Source organism: Tinamus guttatus, unplaced genomic scaffold, assembly GCF_059628265.1.
Source record: "Tinamus guttatus ecotype Peru unplaced genomic scaffold, ASM5962826v1 Tinamus_guttatus_pri_ptg000033l, whole genome shotgun sequence".
NCBI classification, from domain to species: Eukaryota; Metazoa; Chordata; class Aves; order Tinamiformes; family Tinamidae; genus Tinamus; species Tinamus guttatus.
Genome location: NW_028288567.1, coordinates 1,085,597 through 1,109,787, shown reverse-complemented (window position 1 = coordinate 1,109,787; position 24,191 = coordinate 1,085,597). Strand labels below are relative to the sequence as shown.

Genomic DNA, 24,191 nt, shown 5'->3' with positions numbered 1-24,191 from the left:
GAATTGCAGAAGGAAAGTGCTCTAGGGCTGAAGCAAGGGAAAGATGAGATAACTGCAAAAACTCTCCCTTTGAAAGGGGAGCATCTCTTACACAGTAATATCTACCCCTGAATGTACCTTCATTTTTTAGAAGTTAGATGTGGGGCCTCCGACTACATACCTGTTTATCTTTCCTCCTGTAGTCTTGCTGAATTTTCATGAAACAGCAGAGTCAACCTGAAATACAAGTGCTTATTAAATGGGAGCCATAGTTGCCCATACCTGAAGGTTAGTCTGTAACCCCCTTAGCAGCTCCAGAGAAAAATATTCAGCTTGCATGCAGTCATCTATGAAACCCAAATAATTGCTTCAGTTATTTTTCCATAAGCGTCGGTGCTAATCTGTCATTTCATCCCTCAGTAAGGCAGGCCCCTAGAGGAGCCTCTGTGTATGAGCTTGGCCCGTTCTGCATTCCTGTACGTGTTGTACGCACCTCTCGATTTCCATTTGCAAGAGCAGCTGTGATTAGTGTGTGGGAGGAGCATGACTCAGACCTAGTCATTCCAGTGACAATTACTTTTTTAACCACCCAAATTAGTCTTCATCTGTGAGCATCATCTTTATCTCTGAACTCATTGGCTTACCTAACGTATGTAAAAGCTTGAGTATTTTTATTTGTTATAAACAACATTAAATATTTGTAACTTCTTAATGGTTTTGTATTTCCATTTTAAATGTGTTTCATTTTTTTGTTGAGAGAGGAGAGAGAAGATGACACCAAAAAAAGGAACAATTTTACAGATCAGTTTGAAAACCCTCTATGGAATGTAGTCACATAATTTGTATTTATTGTACCACAAGTAAGATATGCATATGTGCAAGATGGGATTTGCAGGTCGCTCACTGCCAGCTGAGGAGCATCCCAAGCCTTACAGTGGCTATTGAATAACACTACCCCAGGAGCTGGCTTACCAAGGTTACTGAGTTAGGAGCTTCAGATCCCAAGCTGCAAGGAAGCAAAACAGTCAGGTGCTGCACAGATCAGTTCAGTGCAATAAGCGAGACTTGATTTTGCAGCTAAGTTAACCTGAACCGAGGATTAATTGTTCTTAACTCAAGTTTCCATCCCTCCTTTTCCATGCCACGGCTAGGTCAGGTGCAGTGGTGCTCTTTGCTGCAGCTGGCCGGCCTGTGAGCTGCAGAGGCTTGACGGTTCGGCAGTGGTCAGCACACCGCCCCGTGGAGTCCGCGTGAGCCCTTCGACAGCTCACCAGTGCTTTGCAGCACCAGCGCTGGGAGCCAAGTTGGCTTGAATGAGGCCAACGAGCATGAATCAAATAAACCATGGAAGACCCGGGCTTTTCAAACACACAATTTTAACTGTCTCGGGAGGTTTTGTTTAGCTTTGTCTCTCATTTTTCATTTTGGGGCAATGAAGCTAATCCTGGAAAAGTTACGTGAGGACAAGGGCTGTGCAATTTTTGTATCAACTAGTTGGGTGAGGCCAGGGTTCTCCCACTCACCTCTGGTTCATTTCACAGTGAAACCATCATCCCACTCTGCTTTTTTACTGGGATAATTAACAGCCATTAATATCTACTCTTTTTTTTTTCCCTCCAGAAAAGACAAAGTATAAAAAATGACTGCTATGTACTTGCTATATTGACAGCAAAAGCCTTTGTCAGTCAGTGATAGCAAGTTAGTGGTCTGGAAGCTGCTTTTTCCCATAACTGTATCCTTATCTTTAGTCATAGACGAACATACTCACACCAGAGTGTAGTAGAATAAGTGTTTGAAACTTCTGTTTAAGTGCATAGAGGAGTTGGGGTTTAAAGCCTTATGAGAAGTGAGATCAGTGCAGCCTCAGAGTCAGCCTTCGGTGCTTCCTCCTTCTGTTCTTACCACTGGTTTGAGATCTGAATATATCCTGCAAGATATACACTTGCACTAGCTGGGAACTTCTCTTGTGGACATTTATCACTATGAAGAAGGGGATTACTGTAAATATCTCACTTTACATGGAGATACCTTCATTAAATGAGGTCTGAATGCCGCTCAGCCAGTTCTCAGCAAACGATTTTAGCTAGGAATCTAGCTTTAGTTTAGTTAGAAAACCCTTGAGTTGCATCAGTGACAGGGGAAATGCAGACTAAAATTCACTTTGCTTAAGTGCTGCCCACTAGCTTGGATGGGCAGCGTTCAGATCCAGTTCTGAACTCAGTGCCACAGGCTGCTTGTCGGAGAAGCAGGTGCTGCTGCCAACAGCGATGGGCTGGAGCCAGCAGTGCAAACACCACGGAACGTCCACGGCATCGCAAAGAAAGAAAGAGCAGGAAAGTGTTCAGGCTTCAGCTGATGATGATGGTCTCCTTGAGCCTCTCTGCTGCATTTTGGTTTTTAGCTTTCCATCTCCCAAGGCCCTTGTGAAAAACATCATACAAGTCACAGAGCAAATACAGTGAAGAGAGGAGCCAGAAAAACTAACTAATGTGCAATCTGACATGAAAAGAAAAGGTTTTCCTTTTCATGCACTCCCTTTTTTATCTTTCCCTAGCTGTTACTTTATGTGTAACTCTGTTTCATTAGTAAGTTAAAAAATCAGAGATTGCTCCTTGCTCCTAATTGGGGGTGACTATTTCAGATGATCTGGGGGTAGATAAAAAAAGAAAAAAACAGCTTTCAAAGCAAAAAGCCTTCGTATTGGTGCACATCAGTAAAAACCTAGAAGCAGTATCTGGAGATTTAATTTTAACCAAGTAATTGAAAATGGCCACGCATTACCCTGTATAAATTGTAGAAGAAAAATGATGCCCTTAAATGGCTCAGTCTTCATTTAAATGATGATCTGTTCATTAGTGCTGCAGAATGAAATGGAAATCCATTTCAATTTTCTAGACAATTTAAATTTTATTGTCCATAAAATCCTACAAAACAGTAAAATAGTGTATTTTCTGGCAAACTTCAGAGCGTTTAATCAGACTTTGCCATTTTAATAATTCTCCCCTTGATAAAACCTGCTAGTAAATACCTTGAGCTAAAGTCGTCCGTTATTGATAGAAGTGTCCCAGTGGTGAATCTGGCTTCATCTGTAGGGAATACAGATGGTTTCTGCAGTTGTAATCTGTTTGTACAGTTAGTTTCCTCTCGATAATAAAATTGTGTTGGTCTAGAGCAAGACTTAGAATTCACTGTGCTTAAAACTTAGTGTGTTGTCATGATATTGCTATGTGTACAAAACCCTCCGTGACTCTGTGGATGATGTGCTGGTAAATATCTAGTTCTTTGCAAGAAATGTGGTTCCTGGATTCTTTTTTCCCTCTTTTAACTGGTTGTGAAAATGGCTACGTTTTCTGGTCGTTCTCTCTTTGCTGTTGGAGGTGGACCTTTGTCAGTGGATGTGGAGAGGGAGCTGGGAAGTGCCATCTCCATGAACGGCATTTCTTTTTCTCAGGTTTTACAGAAACGTCTAAATAATGTCATTAACATTCCCCCTCACTTGTCCTTCTGCCTTTTGCTCTTGTTATCCCATATTTTTCTATTGTGACTGAGATATTTGGTTCTGCGAGGAGCTCTCTATGGGCTCATCAGTTACAAAACAGTGGTCCTTTGAAAGCCTTGTTGGGGTCAACAGCTAAGGTGCTAAGTTCGGTTAATTAATAGGCATTAGATATGCACTACTAATTAGCCTAGAAAGTTATTCATGGCTATCTTTTCATGTTTGAGAAATTACCTGTAAGTGGAGGCAAAACATGTATCTTTATACTGATACCTGTTTTATGAGGCATCCTTAGATGTAAAATAATGCTGCCTCATTTGGACTAAGTAATTAGTGGAAGTTCAGGGCCCTGCAGAAGTATTCATGCCTTCAGGTGATTTTGGTGAGAAGAGTCAGGTGAACTCTTGGTGTGTAAATCCTGTTTATTTGTAGATTAAGAAAATAAAGCCTTGTTCTGACTGTGGGAGAAGATGTCAAAGCATTGCTTGAGGTAATATTTGCATCCAGGATGTTCTTTTTTTTTCTTTTTCTTTTTTTTCCCTCCTTTCAGAACATTCTCGTGCCTTCTCACACATGCCACATATTACTAGATTCTTGGTCATTATTTTAGCAACCAGAAAACCATCCAAGCATGCCCAGGCTAGTCCTGACTTTTTGTGTGTCTGGTCAGTACCCTGCTCTCCCTCCTACGCCCATGCTGGCTGTGATGGATGTTGTGGCTGCTCCCAGCACATTTCAGTGCAAATTTATTACTCAACTTTAGCTGTCAAATCAGTCCAGGTTCTTGTCCTTTCACTTGCTTGTGCACTTGTTAATTTTACAACGTCCACTCCTTGCAGTGGGAAACTCAGGGATTGCATTAATTTATTCACATGACGCTATGCACAATTTCAGCCTGCTGTGCAGGAATGTCAGCCTTGGCCCTGGAAGGAGCATCTACCCTTCCCTTGAATAGAGGCCCTTGATGCTCTCTTTTCAGAAGCAGCATCTTGGATCCAAGATGCAGTTTTCCAGAGCGCAGCCTGGCCCCGGACCTTCCCTGGGCGTTCGGAGAGTGCTGCTTGTGTAGGAGCGCTCGCTTGCACTCCTGATGCTGGCGTTTGTTTTACTGCCTTTTATTCGCTTTGGCTCCAGTCACTGCTCTGATCTGCTTTGGTCCATGTGTTTTCCTAGGCTGTTTATCTCAGCCCAAACATGCCGAAGGCAAAAGCAAACCCAGGCACAGATTTGTGCTGTCTGATACCGGTGGCCGTCAAGCAGCTGAGCACGTGCCAGGACCAGAGAAACCAAGTTGGAGAAAGTTGCCCTCTGCAGCGCTGTGAGAGGTGCTGGACAGCAGTGTCTTAGGGAACTCTGTGTTTTACTAACACGTGGCTCTCCTTCCATACTGATCCTTAAACCAGCAAAATGTAAGTGGTTTCAAGCTCCTGGGATAAGAGGCTATTTGCCCATGGGGCTCTGTTGCTACATGGTTTTGCAAATGGTTTTGCTGCAAAGTCCAGTGCTCACCTCCCTTATGTTTTCTCACGGCCAGACTTTCTGCTTGGCTCCTTGCATTTGAATTGCCTTTCAGACTTGCTCAGTTGATAGTCATTTGTCTTTTGCCATAGCTTTGCCATAGCTACCACGCGCTCTCGCTTGTGGGATGCCTCACCTGCGATGCAGAACACAAGGTATAGCCTCAAATGGGAGGGAGGTGGCGGAGTTCAACCCGGGAGAAGAGAGCGCTGTGGGAAGAGCGGGAGCTAACGGTCCCTGGAAGCGGCCTGGGGGAGGCAACTAGTAGTTCTTGTAGGAATTGACTTTCACTTCAGAAAACAGCTTCCCCGCCCCCCTCCAAGCCATGAAATACAGGAATTGGTGATCGTGCTAAAAAGACAGTAGCAGTTGTAATTTAGTTTTTAACAGAATCACAGAATGGTTAAGGTTGGAAGAGGCCTTTAGGGATCATCTAGTCCAACCCCCCTGCTCCAGCAGGGACACCTAGAGCACGTGGCACAGAGTGGCATCCAGGCGGGTTTGGAAGATCTCCAGAGAAGGAGACTCCACAGCCTCTCTGGGCAGCCTGTTCCAGGGCTCTGTCACCCTTACAGTAAATAAGTTCTTCCTCACACGAAGTGGAACTTCCTGTGTTTCAACTTGTATCCATTACCCCTTGTCCTTTCACTGGCCACCACCAAGAAGAGTTCGGCCCTATCCTCCCTATGTTCTCTGCTAAGGTACTTACACATATTGATCAAATCTCCTCTCGGTCTTCTCCTTTTTCTAGGCTAAACAGGCCTAGAAATCTCACTTAATCTTTCCTCATATGATAGATGCTCCAGTCCTTTAATCATCTTTGTCGCTGTATGCTGGACCCTCTCTAGAAGTTCCTCATTCTTCTTGTCCTGTGGAGCCCAGAACTGCACACAATACTCCAGGTGCGGTCTCACCTGTTTGACCTGCTGGCGGCACTCCTCCTGATGCAGGCCAGGATCCCACTGGCCTTCATAGCCATGAGGGCACATTGCTGCCTCAGGGTTAACTTGTCGTCAACCAGGACTCCCCAATCCCTCTGCGGAGCTGCTTTCCAGTAGGTCAACCCCTCGTCTGTACTGGTGCCTGGGGTTATTCCTCCCCAGGTGCAGGATCCTGCACTTGGCCTTGTTGAACCTCATGAGGGTCCTCTCTGCCCAACTGTCCATCCTGTTCAGGTCTCTCTGAATGGCAGCACAGTCCTTGGGAGTGTCGGCCACTCCACTCAGTTTGGTATCGTCCACAAACTTGCTGAGGATGCACTCTGTGCCCTCGTCCAAGTCATTGATGAACAAGTTGAAGAGCACCGGGCCCAGTACTGACTCCTGCGGGACACCACTGGCCACAGGCCTCCAACTACACTCAAACCCATTCATCACCACCCTCTGGGCTCTGCCATCCAGCCAGTCCTCAATCTACTTCACTGTCCACTCATCCAGTCCACACTTCCTAAGCTTTCCTATGAGGATGTTATGGCAGACTGTGTCAAAAGCCTTGCTGAAGTCAAGGTAGACAACATCCATGGCTCTCCCATTGTCCATCCAGCCAGTCATCCCATCGTAGAAGGCTATCAGGTTCGTCAGACAATACTTTCCCTTGGTGAATGCATACTGACTACTCCTGATCACCTTCTTTTCCTTCACGTGCCTAGAGATGGTCTCTAAGATGAGCTGCTCCATCACCTTTCTAGGGACGGAGGTGAGGCTGACTGGCCTGTAGTTTCCTGGCTCCTCCCTCCTGCCCTTTATTGAAGACTGGAGTGACGTTGGTTTCTTCCAGTCCTCAGGTGCCTCCCCAGCCCTCCATGACCTCTTGAAGATGATGGAGAGTGGCTGAACCCCTGCCAGTTCCCTCAGCACTCTTGGGTGCATCCCATGTGGGCCCATATGGGTGTCGAGTTTGCCTAAATAAGCCCTAACCCAATGCTCCTCGACCAGCGGAAAGTCCTCCTCTCTCCCGGTTTTCTCTCTTGTCTCTGGGCTCAGTAGTTCGTGGAGACTGGTCTGAGCAGTAGAGACTGAAGCAAAGAAGACATTTAGTAACTCTACCTTCCCTGCATCCTCTGCCACTGAGGCACCCTCAAACATGTGAAAATATTATGTGAATATAGTGTGAAAACTCATAAACTGCAAAATTTTAATTGACCTATTAGACTGTGGTTGTTAACATTTGTTCTTTACTAGTTAAGCCAAGTGACATGGCATAAATAAAAAATAAAATGTAGATAAGAGATTGCACACAGGGAAATGTAATATGCAAAGCTTCCTAAGAAGTATTGAATTAAGCAGCTCTGCATCTATCTTGATACAAAATCATATCACATGTTTAAGTTCTGTACAGTTCTAGAAAGTTATGTAGATATTAGATAAGAAAGTCTTACTTTAGATGTTTTGATTTCAAATTACAAGACTGTAAGTGACAATTGTATCAAAACTAGGACAGTAAGCGATAACTGGATAAGATACCTGTTCAGTTTGGAATTTGTTTGCAGACTGTAATTAAGAGTTCAGCCTTTTTCTCCTAACTACATACTGCATGCTTCCAAGTGGGCATAATTGCTGCTAATCAAGACCCCTAATCTCAAGCAATTATAAGCTTTTACATTGTTCTAATTGCGCATTTAAAAACAGTGTGTTTTTCTCACATAATTATTTTATAATCCATACAATTATTAATTTCTGATTTTCTTTTTATCTGATCAGATGTTAATTTTGTGTGACCTCGGAGTGCATTATCTGAAAAATGCCTTTGAGGCATGCACTTTTTGTGGTTAGTTTACTGTTGTGTTTCATTTTCAGTGAGAAGTGATGTAGTACGACAGGTTTTCAAGACTGCTTTTCCCTCACCCAGGCATGAACTCACTTAGTAGTTGTGAACTAGGAATTCATTAGTGAAACAAAAGTGCAATTACAAATGTAAATTATATACTCATTTATAAATCCAGGTACTTATTCCTTGAATTTTATTTAGTTAGTACCACCTACTCATTAAGTTAGAGGATTTTTAATTTATTGTCAAATGGAATTTATGTGCAGACAGGCAGATTATTCTGGTTCATTTTGAAAGCTTTCCAGAAAGAGAAGAATAAGGCAGTTTGGTTTAGAAAGAATTGCAGGTCTTGGGGGTGAGATGAGCAGGTTGTTCACTAGCTGATGTTGGTCTCACTTGTTGCCGTGTAGTTTTCATGCCCACACTTTGTATGCAAGGACTTTGGGTGAATGCGTTTTGAACAAATCATCATCAGTCTGATGATTCATCTCAGGAACCGCATGCAGCACTTACATCTGTAATTGGGGTAATTGCAAACCTCTCATTCTTGCAGATAGAAATTCTTCCTCTTCTAATTCTAAAATCAGATGCCTCAACGATGTAGCGGTGGTAGCCGAGACCTATGCTGGCTTCTATTTAGGCCTTTATTCTTGTTTGTTACGTCATTAAAAGTAGCAGATTATTTGGTGACCTCTCCAACCTGTGCCTGGCCTTCATGATTCACTTGTATGGTAATTGGCTATTGAAATTTCTGCACTTCTATCTCTGATGTTGTTTAAACACTGGTTTAAATGGGGTGGCACTGGCTGCATTGTAAATGGATAGCCACATTGTTGGAGAAAATACATTTATCTATGGCCAGAGAGGAGGAGGAGAAAAGAGCCCTCCAGCCTTTCTGAGGGATCTTAACATTCCAGGAGAAGCTTTCTGTCCCCTTGCATCGATGCAGCTTGCGCTGGTGGTGGAAGGGGCTATTGCTGGTCCCTCAGAGCCGAGCTGTGCGGGGACGCTCTTGGGCTCAAATTAACTTGTGATTTTTCTCAAAGGCGCTTGAGGGCTGGCTTAGGTCAAAGTTATCCCACCTAGAAACATTGCTCCCACCCTAAAATCCTTCTTCTTTCTTCCTGAGGTTGTCTGCATGAAGTGTGCCTTCCAAGGCAATCGTTTCTGCAGTTGGTAGGGCAACACTACAACCCCGGCCCATGGTGCCAGGAGCTCCGACTGTTGATGATGACACCGTATGACCTACGCTATGCCTGTCACAAGGCAGTGGTCTAAGGTCGCAGTGTCCAGTCAATGCTGAAACAGGAATTTGGGCATTTTGTCTGTCATAAACTGCCCCACTTTGTTCCTGTAGCAGGGTGTTTGTTTCGGAAATCTTCCTGGGGCTGCAGCGTGCTGAAAGAGATTCATTTCATCATCCCTTTGAAAAGAACGGAAGGCACGGAGCCTAGCTCTTTCTATGCAGAAAAGGTCAGTGTTTAATATGCTAATGTATCTATCCAATTTTTGGCTGCAAAAATCCTTGGCTTTAATGTGTCCTCAATAGTAATAAAGTGGTTAGCTAATGATAAATTAAGGATTGTAAGTTTGGGGATTATTTTTTAATAAAAAATGAGTGTAGGCAGGAATAGTTTTTCTTGCCATAGTAGTTGTCATGCTGGAGCATAGTGGCTGCACTTTGCAGTGGAAATTGCTGTAGGATTGCATATTTCATAGTAATCAAGATGAAATACCAAACTTGTCGATTGTATTCACTAGGCGTCCTGTAGCTGGTCAGTGATGGGATGGAGCAGGGACTCTTACCTTTGCTAGCAGACAGCCACGAGTCATGAGACCTTGAACCAACAGCTCTCACCGCTTGCTCTGGCAGGAGATAATTGCATGCCCACAGGTAGGATCACCCAGAAACAAGAACCTGCTTGTGATCCCCTTCCCGGCCCGTCTCCTGTTTTCAGCCTTGTGCTGGCAGCCGCCAAGGGGCGCGTGCGGAGACCTCGTCCCGCTGCAGTGTCCTGCTGGTGGGACGTGGCACTGCCGGCGGCTCCGGCTGCGCCTGCCGTGAGGGACCCTCGTAAGAGCCTGCGAGAGCCGGGCAGCAGCGTTGGCAGGACTTGCCTGTCTCTGCCCAAGAGGGAGCAGAACAGCACAGAGTAAGACAAAGGTAGTGACATTTGACTACAAAATACCATGGATTAAGTCACATTTATGGTAAATCCCTCTTTCAAAACAATCTTTGTTCTTCAACGCTTTTGTTGCATCAGGCTTTCGGGTATAATTTAGCCTAGGCAAAAGGCTGAAATAATCTATACATTTCTCACACTGCATCTCTATTAATACTTTCTTCCTTTTTTAAAAACCGAATTTGAGTATTTTTGTGTTTCAAAGCAAAGTAGCGTTTATTGTTGTTCGATGATTGCAAAAAACTGAGGTAAGAGGTAAGTCCTTCTTACCATCCATTTCTGCTGCAAGTCTGTGCTCGTGAGGCTGGATCTCATCAAGTGAATCAAGGATAAAGTCTGTCATCTGTAAGACTGAACTGAAGCTTTACGTGTTGTCCCTTAGCTCTCCTGCAGAAATACTCAGAGGCCTGCCAAAAAAAGTGGATTTTTAGAGGGAAGGTGATCTACCCGCCTGGATGCGACCCTGTGCCACGTGCTCTAGGTGTCCCTGCTGGAGCAGGGGGGTTGGACTAGATCATCTCTAAAGGTCCCTTCCAACTTTAGCCATTCTGTGATTCTGTGATACCTGAACCATAGGAAGAGGCATTAACATCTTTCCCAGCTGCCGTGCAATTGTTTTATGATAAATTTGGTATTTGGATGTGTGTGGAAGGAGGAGAAAGCATTGTTCAGTGAAAGCAGAGAGTTATAAGACCTAGAGAACTGCATTTTAAGCCCTGACTTTTATCAGGGCTTAAGGCTTTAGTCTCTTCTAATGGGCTTGTTTGGGGAAGTTCGCATTTGGGTTTTAAATATACCTCCTCATGACATTTGGTTTAACTGTCTTCCTCTATAGAAAGAAAAGTTCTAACATAGGCCTGGATTTCAGCTCCCACATCTTGGTGTGGGCACTGTGAAGAAGGTTTTTGCTTTATTTTCTGTATATTTTGTGTGCCAAGCCTCTTGGACACTGACTGAATTGAATTCAGGAAGAGCTGCCTTTTTCAAACTTTCTGGCCATTCGGGCTGGTCTAGGTCAAATATAATCATATTTGTAAACTTATACTGCTAGCTTAATTATAAAGATAATTACAGATTATATATATTTCCTAAAATAATTACAGCTTGAACACCTTTAGTAGTTTGAGCAGGCAGTATGGTTTCAGCTGTGAATGAAGTAGTCATGTTGGATGCTGGCTTGCTGCTTTAAGGAATATTCTTTGTTTGCTTGCCTCAATTATGTTGCAGCTTGTTACCCTAACTGGTAGTGTCCTGTAAAGTAACTGTAAAATACAAAAGCTATACAGGAAGGAGAAACTCTGTTTGGCACCTTCTAACAAGGCTTTATTTTGAACAGAACAAAATATTAGGCCAAGATTTGTTAGGGTTAGTCTTTCAAGAAATAAATAAAAACATGCAAAATGTTGTTGTGAGCATAGCATCAAGGAGATTCTTAAAGTATTTTTGTGACCATTGAAATTGTTGGAGACATAGATGCTTAAACACCAGCTAGGTGTCTAAATACTTTTTTTTTCTGAATTTGTTGGAAACAGAGTAGGTTCTTTGGCACCTATCCAGCACGCCCAACATACCTCCTAAGACTTGAATGCAGACTGATGAATTGGTCCTGAGAGAGTAGTTCAAATTTTGCTACTATTGCCTGATTCGAAGTGCAGTTCCCTAGCTTACTCTCCTTTAAATAGCTGTCTTCCATTTGTGTCATTTCTGATAGCAAAAAATATATGTGCATATATCTGTATCTACAGAAACAACTACATTCAACCTGAACATGAAATTCTTACTACTGTTGAGGCACTATGGAGCCCAACACGCTTGAGAAGCTCATTTATATTTAATTCACTATTTGGTCTGTGGATACAAATATAAATATTTTATAGTGCAGCCCCATCACTTAAAGGGGCTGAGGAAGTGAAGATGTTGCTGTGCTGAGCAAGTCAAGTAAGTGCCCGCTGGCCTAAGCTCCAGGTGGAAAAGGGGAAAGCTGGTATCTGTAGAAAGTCAAAGGGAAAAAGTCACAGTGTTGAGAAGGAATTCTGTACAGAAACAGCTGGGTAAAAGCCTTGACTTCATCTAATTATAAATTGCATCTACCCAGTGCCTCTCAGTGATCACAGAAGACAGTCCTAGAAGTTTCTCTTGCAGATTGTTAAAGTTTCTTGTTGGTCATAAAATCCTGAAGCATTTTAGCTGGCCTAAGGATATCTGATTATAATGCTGACATGAATAATTAGCATTACTCTCAAAAAGAAGCAATGGGATGAGGAAATGATTTTTTCTTTTTCCAAAAAGGAAGAATAAGAGAATGTGAAATAAAAAGTAAAAAGGGGTATTCAGATAAGGCAAAATCTTCTCTTGCGTTTTATAACTACGACTTGTCAAATACTTATTTTTATTTCAGAGTGGAACAAATATGATACTGAAAATTCAGAGCCTGTTTTGGGGGACAGGCAATGGCAAAGAGGAACTTCCTCAGCAAGCTACAACATTTGCAGTGGTGATTAGTGCATCTACTCTCTGACTGTTCCTCTTCCTCTCCAATGAGCTTCTCATTTGCTTCTCACTGAGCTGACTCCTGGCACAGAAAAGCTGCTCTAGAGACTCTCCCTTGCCGCTCACCTGGGTGGATTGGCTGGAATGGGGAAAGCCCCAGACTGTGCCAGCCGCCAAAGCATGACCACAGGGGCCACCAACCCGCTGTCCTGTCTTGACCCTCACCAGGCAAATCTTCAAACCCTGCGTTGTTTCATCTTTTTCTCTCCCTACTTGGGAGTAGGCTTTCATCTTTCTCATGTTTCTTTATTATCATATGTATCCTGACTACATCAGCTGCTGTTGTAACTGTGCCGAATTAAGTTAGAAGGTTATGCAGCATTCTGTGTTTGAGGACTGTAGCTCCTGTCTGAGGCCTTGCTGTTCTTCTGCCTGAAGAATATCAAACATAATGTGAGTTTTTATGTATTATTAAACTTGCATCTATAAATCACTGACCCATGGTAGCTGTTTATTACATATTCCATCTTCTGCTTTGATGCATTGTTGGTGTCACACTGAGGTGGGTAATGACGACTCGACTTACTACTGTGGTAATGCACTTAAAGCTTGGAAATCTGTCACTGATGACATTTTAACACAGGCAGTATAAACCAGAGATGAAATTTTAAAGTATTTGCTGTCAAGCTATTTGTCTTGAAATTCTTGTATCTCCTCTTTTGTTTTCATGAGGGTTTGTATATTATTGAATTCATGGGCAAAGACCATAGTTGCATTTCAAGAACTCCATGTTGCAGGATTCACCTAAGTAGGTGGTGGTCCTCAATTTGTAGGGCTGGAGCTGACACACAAAATATTTATGCTCATTAGGCCTTCCTTACAAGCACTCAAACTACTTATATTTCTCTGGACCTGACATTTCTTGGCTTGCAGCACAGCGGAACACAGAATGATCAACACCATATATTATTTTATCTCTGATAAACATAATATATCATTATCTCTCTCTTTTTTTTTTTTATTTGGTTTTTCTTTACAGCGCTTCTGTATGCAACCATATTTGGTAATGTGACAACCATATTTCAGCAAATGTATGCTAATACAAACAGGTATCATGAAATGCTGAACAGTGTTCGAGACTTCCTAAAGCTGTACCAGGTCCCCAAAGGACTGAGTGAACGTGTGATGGATTACATCGTTTCCACCTGGTCAATGTCCAGAGGAATAGATACTGAAAAGGTAAGTAAATTAAAGTGCAGGAAACAAGTCACATCCTGAAAGTATTTCATTAAAATAAACAGGAGATACTTTCTTAGTAAGGATGTATTCTTTAAATAGCACCAAGTAGCAGCTTTCCTTCTTTTTAAACATCCAAAGATAGTGTTTCAGCTCTTCTCTCATGCTGACATATGTTAGCAGGAGAAGTGACTATATGTTGCAGATGATATGCTGTGAAATAATGTCGCAGTAGTAAATGAAAAAACTCGGTTTTCAGTAAATAAAGGAAAATAAAATAAATAAAAAGCTCCAAGTTCCAACACAATCTCAGAATTTCTTCAGCTTCAAAATTTTTTGCAACTTTTGTGTAGTGTGAGGTTCTCTGCAGCTTTGTGGATCTGAATACAAAGTACAATTTGATTCATCTTGGTAAAATATGAATGTTTATTCTATGTATAGGTAAAACACCTGCACAGTGAGGTGGATTAGGAACTGGCTGGATGGCAGAGCTCAGAGGGTGGTGATCAGCGGTGCCAAGTCTAGTTGGAGGCCTGTAGCTAGTGGGATCCCCCAGGGGTCAGTCCTTGGTCCAGTCCTGTTCAATTTATTCATCAATGACCTGGATGAAGGCACAGAGTGCTCCCTCAGCAAGTTTGCTGATGACACGAAACTGGGAGGAGGAGCTGATACCCCAGAGGGCTGCGCTGCCATCCAGAGGGACCTGGACAGACTGGACAACTGGGCGGTGAAAAACCTCATGCAATTCAACAAGGCCAAGTGCAAGGTCCTGCACCTGGGGAGGAATAACCCCAGGCACCAGTACAGGCTGGGGACTGACCTTCTGGACAGCAGCTCTGGAGAAAGACCTGGGCGTCATGATGGATGATAAGTTGACCATGAGGCAGTAGCGTGCCCTCGTGGCCAAGAAGGCCAATGGGATCCTGGGGTGCGTTAAGAAGAGCATCTCCAGCAGGTCGAGGGAGGTGATCCTGCCCCTCTACTCAGCCCTGGTGAGGCCACATCGGGAGTATTGTGTCCAGTTCTGGGCTCCACAGTACAAGAGGGATGTGGAGCTGCTGGAGAGAGTCCAGCGCAGGGCCACAAGGATGATCAGGGGCCTGGAACATCTGCCCTATGAGGAGAGGCTGAGGGAGCTGTGCCTGTTCAGCCTGGAGAAGAGAAGGCTGAGAGGGGATCTAATCAGTGTCTATAAGTACCTCAAGGGAGGCAGTGAGGAGGATGGTGCTGGCCTCTTTTCAGTGGTGGCCACCGACAGAACTAGAGGAAATGGCCCGAAACTGAAGCACCAAAAGTTCCACAGGAACTTAAGGAAAAATTTCTTCACAGTGAGGGTGACAGAGCGCTGGAACAGGCTGCCCAGAGAGGTTGTGGAGTCTCCTTCTCTGGAGATCATCAAAACCCGCTTGGATGCAGTCCTGTGCCACGTGCTCTAGGTGACCCTGCGTGTGCAGGGAGGTTGGACTAGATGACCTCTAGAGGTCCCTTCCAACCTTAAGCACTCTGTGATTCTATGAAAACATATTAATGAAACCTGGAAGCCATTACCATGATGATAATGTATTTGAAGTCTACCTTATGAGGTAGATTTTCCTCTACCTTGTGAGGAAAATGTTATCATCCTAATTTTTTGAATTTACAACTGAAAATCCCATTGTGTCTTTTAAAATAACGAACAGATGTTCACCAGAGCAAAGGTACAGGAGGCTTGGGACCACTTTCATGGGCATTGCTGGCTTCTAGGAAGATGGGCGCAGTTTTTCTTGGGCTAGTACAGATGTGAATTGCTTGGTGGGTGGTTCATTCGGGACATCATACTGATGCTTCGGTCACCCACCTGCTTGGCTCATTAATGTATCATTCAGAACTGTAGATGCTGGGTTTAAAAGCAGGCGAAATCTCATTCCTGTCTAACACTTAAAGCTAGTTGTTATGAAAGATCAGAACAGATGTGGTCTTATACTGGGCTGTCTGGAGACCGAAGGGTGCTATTTGTTTTCCCAAGTGGTCATCAGCATATCTACCATTTAGATCCCAGATAGTGGTTCTAGGAAGTGCTGTCTGTAATATTAGTTATCAAAAAGAAATGGTATTTTAGCACTGGATAATGCTGACTAGAAGCTGTTCCATTGTCTCACAAAATGTCTGTATGTGCAATGAATGCTTTCATTCACTCCCAATAAAGCCCCTATCATTTTGACAAGGCAGCAAGAAGAATTTGCTATGTAAAACATATTTGTTTTAGCTTATCTTCAAAGTTGATTCTTGGTTTCCTCTCATAAGAAGAGAAATGCTTCATGAATATCTTTAGAGACAGTAGAATAACCAAACTAAATACAGCTTGCTGTAGCCTTTGAGAGTTGTCTTAATAAATAAAATAGTCTCAGATTTCCAAAACATCAAAGAGCATAATATGATGTAGATTTCAGTAACTGGTGTGTTTGTAGCTGAACTGCTGGTAATGATGAATGTAAAACTGAGAAAATGTCTTTCATCTGCATATAAGAAGCTAACAGATATAAGATTGACTAATGATTGTGCCAACCCATAAATTCTCAGGTCTGAGCTACATTAGTTTAATGCCTATGGATGACTTATAGGATGTAATGCAATGAATAAAATATGTAGCACTGTAGCTGTGCTGCTGTGTTAACGCAATGCGGCTTTCTACAGGTCAAGCAAATATTTAAAGAGGAACTTCACCCAGAATCAATCTTTGCAGTATTTTGTAGGCCACAGATGTGTCAAATTCATGCTAACTGCAGATATGTCAGAGTGAATAATCAGCTAAAAGCTGATTAGTTTGTAAGTCTAGGAAATGCCACTACAACAAACCTTCACAAAGGGTTACTGAAAATTAAGCCATGACGATCTCTGTCTTACCTTCCACACAAATAAAAGTATTCTACAGTTGCCCTCAGCTCTTCAGTGTGTTTAATCCCTTTTGATTTTTACTAAGTCTGTGGAAAACTTCCCTGAAGGAAGAAGGGAAAATTAACTTTCTCTTAGATTGGGGAAACCAGGAGGAATTTGGATAAGGGCATAATTTTAAATATTCCTTTGTATATTTGGGTTTTCTTACAATTATTTATATGACAGAAGTCTTTTTCTGTGTGCAAGAATAAAGTAACTATGAAGTGTCTGTGTGTGAAATTCCAGTGCCAAACTTTGGCAAGCATCTGCAAATACAGTATGCATTTGTTGCCAGATTAAACAAGATAATTGCAAAGACAGCCCTGCTCTTTGTGTATTTTCCATGTTAAAGGCTCTTTGTTAGGCCCCAGCCCATTCCAGCCAGGCTGAAAGCTGAGAACTGGCAGATTCTGCTGCTACTCAGTTTGGGGCAGACAGAGAAGTCACCCATGAGTGCCCTGCACTTAAGCACTATAGAAATGTTTCTCGCTCAGAAGTGGTATCTGTAATAGCAGATCTGCTTGGAGGCTGGCCAGGTTTGAATTCAGTGGCTGTGGAGCCATTGGAGTAGTGAGCTTCATAGCAGGTACCGCTGCCCTGCCCAGAGCCGTGAGCTTAGGTCTCCACTCGGGCACCTTGCACAGAGCTGCATTGCACGGGACTCCAGGCACAGTATTCCCTGTATTCCTTCATGTTTTCCAGAAGTGTTTGCATTGGAGCAGCCATCTCTTTCCCTTCAGGAAAATGTGTTGGGAGTAACTCTGAAGCTCACCAATACTGCTCCTTAATTGGATGAAATAGTTACTATTAAGGCAAAACTGAGGCAGACTCACGCTGCTCAGAATGATTTTCTCCACTAATACAGCTTGAGATGTACTTTATCAGACTTTATATTCCAAGGATTTTGTCATCCCCAAATCCTGCTCATGTGATGTGTTTCTAGAGCTTTTGCTGGGAGCTTTTAATCTGTATGTGGAGCAGTAAGTCTGAATTCTTTCCACTCAGCTGTCTCCATTATCCTGAGAACCTTCTAAAACAGCCCTGACTGGTACCTGCTGCATTTAACATTGGGTTGAGTATCCTTAGGAGCACACTGCTGACTCCGTAAACACAACATGAAGTGTTGTAAGAAACATTGCCTCGATGCCTTTGGAAGATTAGAAGTTGTCCAACACGGTATCATATCTTAAACTCCCTTCATGTATGAACAAAAAATTCATTATTCCAGTAAGGGGGGAATTTTTATCCCTGCAAAGCTCAATTTGAGTTAATGGATTTTGTAATGATATTTTTTCTTAAAAGTGATATGACATTGCACATCTCTCTAATACAGTATTTCTCTCACTTGGAACATATAATTTTTGCAGGTTTTTTCATGAAATTTGCCCATCAAAAGAATGATCTGCCCCCTGGAAATAATCTTTGAGCTGACTTTTATCTACCATTTTCTGTACTGCTGTGCTGTTAATTTTACTGTCTTAAAAACCTGAGGCATTATTATAGTAATTCAATATCCAGCAGAGCATGTCACTGAGATGAAAATGCTATTTTCCTTCAGTTATTTTGAAGTATCCTAAGTTAGCATTGTGGCCTATGTATACATATAATAATAATAAAAAAAAAAGTATGGAGAGAGAAAGTAGAAATTTTACAAGAAGAAGGAAAGTAGTTCCTAAACCTTGTGCAGTAAAATAGGATAATCATGTGGCTCAGTTAAACTGTGCGCAGGAGATGACTGCCTGATTTCCTTTTCAGGTACTGCAGATATGCCCCAAGGACATGAGAGCAGACATCTGCGTGCACCTGAACCGCAAAGTTTTCAAGGAGCACCCGGCGTTCAGGCTGGCGAGTGACGGGTGCCTGCGGGCGCTGGCCATGGAGTTCCAGACAGTGCACTGCGCGCCGGGAGATCTCATCTACCACGCCGGCGAGAGCGTCGACAGCCTCTGCTTTGTGGTTTCGGGGTCCTTGGAAGTAATCCAGGATGACGAAGTCGTTGCTATACTGGGTGAGTCTCACAGCTTCTGTGTGTGCTGTGTGCTAGTACAGATGCAGGGAACATTTTTATAGCTGCTTCTACTCAAGCACTTAGCTCATTCTTAAAAAGCTTCCGTCAAGTTAGCTTTGAGGCATATTTTTGTAAAATTGGCAGCTGTATGCTGTTAGGTGCTCACTGTCTGGAAAAATCGCAACGGGAAAAATGCAGGAACATTGCTTAGAGTTGTTGGCTTGTCCTTCCTCTTCCACTTAGGTAGATATGCAGTTATTTACTCAGGGCAATTATCTCCTCTGCAAATTACTTCAACCCTATTTTTTTCTGGTCAACAGAAGCTTTACTTCAGCATCAGGATTCTGGTCATTCTTGAGGTCGTCTCTGTCTCGTCTCAGCTCTTGCAGTTAGAAATTCCAGCTAAGAATTCAGAAAACTTATTTTTAAAGTGCTCCCTTCTCTCCCATGATAAATGTTCAGATTTGAGGAATTGTTTTTCCCAATTAGCTTTATTTAAGATGTGTTTCCAAAACAATATTCATGTCCTAAAGTCAAAGTAACATAAAAGTTTAGAGATTATTGACTTTAACTTGGAATGGCAGCCTTAGGTTGGAGGCATTAAAAAGAAGTTGATAGTGGTGTGAACAACATTCTGAAGCACAATGAGGATAAAAGACTGTGATGGTCCAGTAGATGTAGATAAATGATGAGGTGGCTAGAGGACTGAGAAAGTGATGCTTATCCTTTGATTCTGTCAGACCCTTTGTGATAAGGTAAATTCTCAGTGGCTTAATCCAGTATCTGTCACTCATAGCAACCTGGAAAAAAAAGAAAACACCTTGGTAACCTTAATCTTTCTGAACTCATACTGTGAGAGCTCTTAAGAGAAGCATCTAATGGAAATAAGGAGGCTAGTAAATATACAGAGCTCAGTTTCTCCTGCGTAGAGAGTACAAGGTCAATGTAGTTCCTGGAGAATCAAGATCATGATGTTTTACACCATCAAGAAACTAAAGGTGGTGAAAGGTAGGAGGAGAAGTAGTTCTCTTTTGTTCTGCACTCACCTGTGTTGTTCAGTGCTCTATGGTACTAACAACTTCTGCTTTTCCAACTTGAGCATCAAGAACTTACTACTTTTTGCCTTGTTGAACTCTCGTGAATTAATATGACAAATGTTAACTAAAGTTTCTCCATTTCTGTCATCTTGTGTTGCATAATCTTTCCTCCAATGTACATCAGAAGAAAGCCTCGGGCTTGCTGCCCTATTTAATTTCTGCAAATTACTTTAGCAGGAAAGTTGAGAGGTGCTCTACATGAAGTTGAGATAGGTTATTTAAAATGTCCTTTAAAGTCATAATTCCTCCTCATCTTTGCTAGTACCCTCTCTGACTTATCTTGAAGTCAAATTTAGAGAACAGTCAGCCCAGGTTCCTGAAGAAATCAGTGTTAAGAAAAGCTGAAGCCCTAATCTCTGCTGCTGTAGTATGACAGTTACAGGTAATTGAGGCTGATCCCTTGGTATCTGAATGAATAGGAATATTTTATGTTTTTGCTGTTCTTCTGGGACAGTAACTATTGATCCTCTTTTCTACATCCCTTTTATTTGAAACTTGGGTTCAACTCACGGGCCTCCAATAAAGCTGTTGAGCTCCGTCATTTTCTTTGAGAATTTGGTAGTCTGAGATGAAAGTCAAACAAAGTGAGATCTGTTGGGAGAGATTTTATTTTGGATATGTGTGTTTGAAATCTTTTTGTTTCAGCTAAGGAACCTAAGGAACCTCTTTCCAACCTCACACATGTGCATAACCTCTCCCTCAGCTTGTAAAACCTTCTGTGGAGATTTCTCTGCCCTGTTAAGAAACGATGTGCTTAACTGAGGGTTGTTTTCCCCTATTCTTAATCAATGGAACTTTTTTTTCCTTCAGGATTGCACAGTGCCCCATTACTGAAAGATGCTGTAGAAGCTGGGACATGGTTTCTTCTTTAACTTCTGTGCATTGTTATTTTTCTTATGAATAGAACAACAATATATTTTTTATATATATATATAATATCTTGTTAAGCTAAACTTGTAAAATGCTTGATAAAAGCAATCCAGATACAAGAGGCACTACAGGGAAAAAAAAATAGACTGTACATTGCACAAGAGACATGATTGTTGCTGATCGTTCAGCCAGAACAGCCTATGCCATAAGTTTTGTTTACCAATCCCAGCTAAACACAGCTAGGAGCATCAGGTATCTAACAGCAATCCAGGTGAGGAATTCTGTAGAGTAATTTTTTTAACAGATACATCAGAGTAACTCCAATCTCACAGACATTCTTGAAATAAAAGTAAAAAATAACTGCTTAAATTATTCAAGGTGAATTATTTGCCCAGCTTTAGCTGTCACTTCATAAAACAGCATTTGCCATTTGCCATTGCCCGTGTTTTCCTACAATAGAGAAATAAATTGCATCTCTAAATTAGTCTGACTGCTGTATAGCATTATATAAACCAAATGCAAACTACACTTAATCTGTAAAAAAAAAAAATCCAATTTACCTGAAACACCTTCAAGTTCTGAAATCATTTAGACTTGGAGACCTGCATAGAAAAGTGCATCATGTAGCTCTGGAATTTGGAGTATATTGTGTACACTTGCATAATACCTCTCCAAATCATTTCCATCTAATACTCAAATGACAGGTGTAGTCTCAGTTCAGCCTTAACATTCTCATAACAGAGCTCTGGCTTTGCTTGGCTTGGATTAATGCACATATTGAGTTTGAAGAAATTGCCCGTAGTTTAGAAGTGAAAAACTGCACGTTTTTTGTGTCACCTAAGTTTGCATTGCTGGTTAATTTGACATAGAGACAAGCACAAAATGAGCAAATTTCAAAGGCTGAATTTCTTTACAACATTCGCAATAAAAGATTAAAGAAATAAACAAACTTGGTATTAAAGTTGATGAATTCTTGGAATGAAACACATTTTTGGATCCTATATGATACTTCTGGTGAAGTCAGGAGATTAGTAACATTCCTGTAACACAATAGTTAGATCTGATATTTCAAAGAAGCAAAGATCAAATAGGAAGTAACTTAAAGGTAGGTTATTTATGATTCATTCTATGACAAATGCAAGACATGGCAAGGAAGGCCACTGCATAACTATGATCTTCTGTGTTAATGAGGAGATGTACGTGGGTTTAGATAGAAGTGAAGATTAGCTGTCTGGAAGTTACTTTGTTCAAACACAGTTAAGTTTCTGTAGTTCCCTATTCTTCCATTTACACCATTATTTTCGCTTAGGATAAAGTGTGCTTTCGCTTAGGATAAAGCTCTCAGGGCTTTATGCAGAACGGAGGCTAACCCTGCTCTGAGGACAGTAGAAAGCAGCACAGATCATGCAGGGCTTCCATTAGGAGTTTGTTCTCAACTTCGCTTTGCTTTTAACTTTTCTAAGCCTTACCCATTTGGACTGATGCTGCTTTATTCATCTCAGGCTGACTTACCTCTTTGAACCCCTCTTGCTTAAAAATATCAGGGAAAACGTGTTGTTTTGTCCCTGTTGGAAACAATCAGCCATTTTTCCACAGTTAATTTGGCAGTCTCCTGGTTTCTCAGCTTTGGAACAGACCCTTCAACCTGAGCCACTGGCCGTGTTTGAAAACTTGCCCATGTAACAGACTTTGGAAAAATTAAAAATTGCTCATGCTCAGGAGAGATTTGCTACAGTTTAATTTAACAAATATCTTCTTAAAAGATTTTGCCTATATTAAGCATGTTCCTGGCAGGGCTGTACGAGTTTGATGCAGCTTTTCTTGCAGTGTGTGTGGAGAAAAAGGGTCACACTGTAGTAGAGGCAGTTTGTAGTTGGGGTTTGAATTAAGCCTGCATAGCTAGTTATTGTTTCTTATTTTAGGAGAACTTGCAGAGCTTGAAAACTGTCTTTTAATTTACTACTTGCATTTTTTACACTACACGATAGGCATTTCTTCAGCGAAGCATGAGAAAATGTCTTGTTGCATATCTCAGCACTGTAAAGAGGAAGATGCAGTCACTGCAGCCAGAAAATTTCTATAGAAAAGGGGAAGGGAATTTTGAAGGAAAGCCTGTGATACTTGGGAAGGGTGTTTTGGGTACCCACAGAAGTATGAAATACAGTTTAGAACTCTAATATTCAGGAAACTGTTGGAAGTGTATTTGAGCACATGGTACATCATGGCTAAGCGAAAAAGCGTAGCCTTTCCTGAGCCTCTGCTTTGCCTTCCTCACCGTTAGAGGAAGTGCTGCTTCGTGTGTTATGTCTCCAATTGCCTGTGTGCATGGAAAATCTAAGAAAACCTGTAGGAAATTGCTGCATAGTAGCAAGATTATCATTTTATAAGTGATTTCTTTGAATATAGGTAGAGTGCAAGAGAAAGCCTTGTTAGAAAATGATTTATATGGTGTATGATTTCTATGCAGAAATATCTGAATGACTCAGAATGTTATTTTTCACCTTACTACAAAATAATGTGTAAATCAGATATGCTTGACATAATTGAACTCAAAGACTGAATAGATAATCCTGCTTTTCTAGGGAATCTAATGGAAGCCAGTGATTCTTCGAGATAGGTCTAAGGTCCAGTACTGTCCACTTGAAATTGGGATGATCTTTGAAATTTAGGAAGAATTCCATTGAAAAAGCTGGGTCTAAGGGAAGGAGAAGACACTAGAAATTATGGTAGCAGTTTTGTTTCATTTTATTTTTTTCCTAGAAAGCAGTGGGGAGAGCAGGGTCTTGTCCATAATTTTTCAAACTATTGCAAATTTGTCAAATAATTGCTCCCAGAGGATCCAAGCAGCAGATCTGAGCTTAAGGGAGTTGTTCATAGTTGCTGAAATGGTCTTGAAGATCTCCGCAAGGGGGGCCCTCTACAAATGGATGGCAAGACTGGAGGTTAGTTTTTCAAAGCTCATTAGAGACTGGGAGCCTTTAAGCCATCAATTAACAGCAACAGCAAAAGACCTTTCAAACATCAGTGATCTTCGAGGCTGAGTAAATTGTAAGAAATATAACACTTAGTAGAAGTTTTAGTTAAAAAGAAAAAAATAAAATCCATACTTAAAGCAATTTATCCTGAGACTTGCGTCTTAGCATTTATTATGTTCTCATTTTCCTTATTTGAGCTAAGAGTTTTCAAAGGAATAAACTTTTCTGCTGACTCTTGGTTTAGCAATGAATATAAATGATCACATTCCCTTTGTACCACAACAGTTTTGAAACTATGCTCTATGACCCCGTTTAGAGGGAATAAATATGATAACAAAAGTCAGCAGAGAAGTTTAAGCACACACTACATTTTCTCACAGGAGACTGCCTGTAATTTTTCTTGAATTTCAAACAGGCAAATGAATCAGCCTCCCTCAGTAAGGCAGTGACCATTCCCTTCATGCACTCCCCAACTCAGTTCCTGACAGGCTTGCTCCGAGTGTGCTACCATACAGCCACACTAAGGAAGGCCTCTGCGTTTACTGGTTCCACTGTAGAGCTGACTGATTCAAAACTGAAAATTGTTTGATAAATAACGCAATGGTCAAATGCAATGTGTTTGAGAGGAGCTGGCTTCACTGTGTGAAGATGAGCATGGTG

The 24,191-nt window shown here is 41.8% G+C and overlaps 1 protein-coding gene across 1 annotated transcript in view; it reads left to right on the top strand.

Moving 5' to 3' along the window:
* Positions 1-24,191, top strand: part of KCNH1 (potassium voltage-gated channel subfamily H member 1) — a 171,015-nt gene that overhangs the window by 70,992 nt on the left and 75,832 nt on the right. The window contains exons 8-9 of the mRNA XM_088531827.1: positions 13,472-13,671; positions 18,337-18,589. Coding sequence (XP_088387953.1) covers positions 13,472-13,671; positions 18,337-18,589 — 453 coding nt within the window. The remainder of the gene's footprint in view (positions 1-13,471; positions 13,672-18,336; positions 18,590-24,191) is intronic.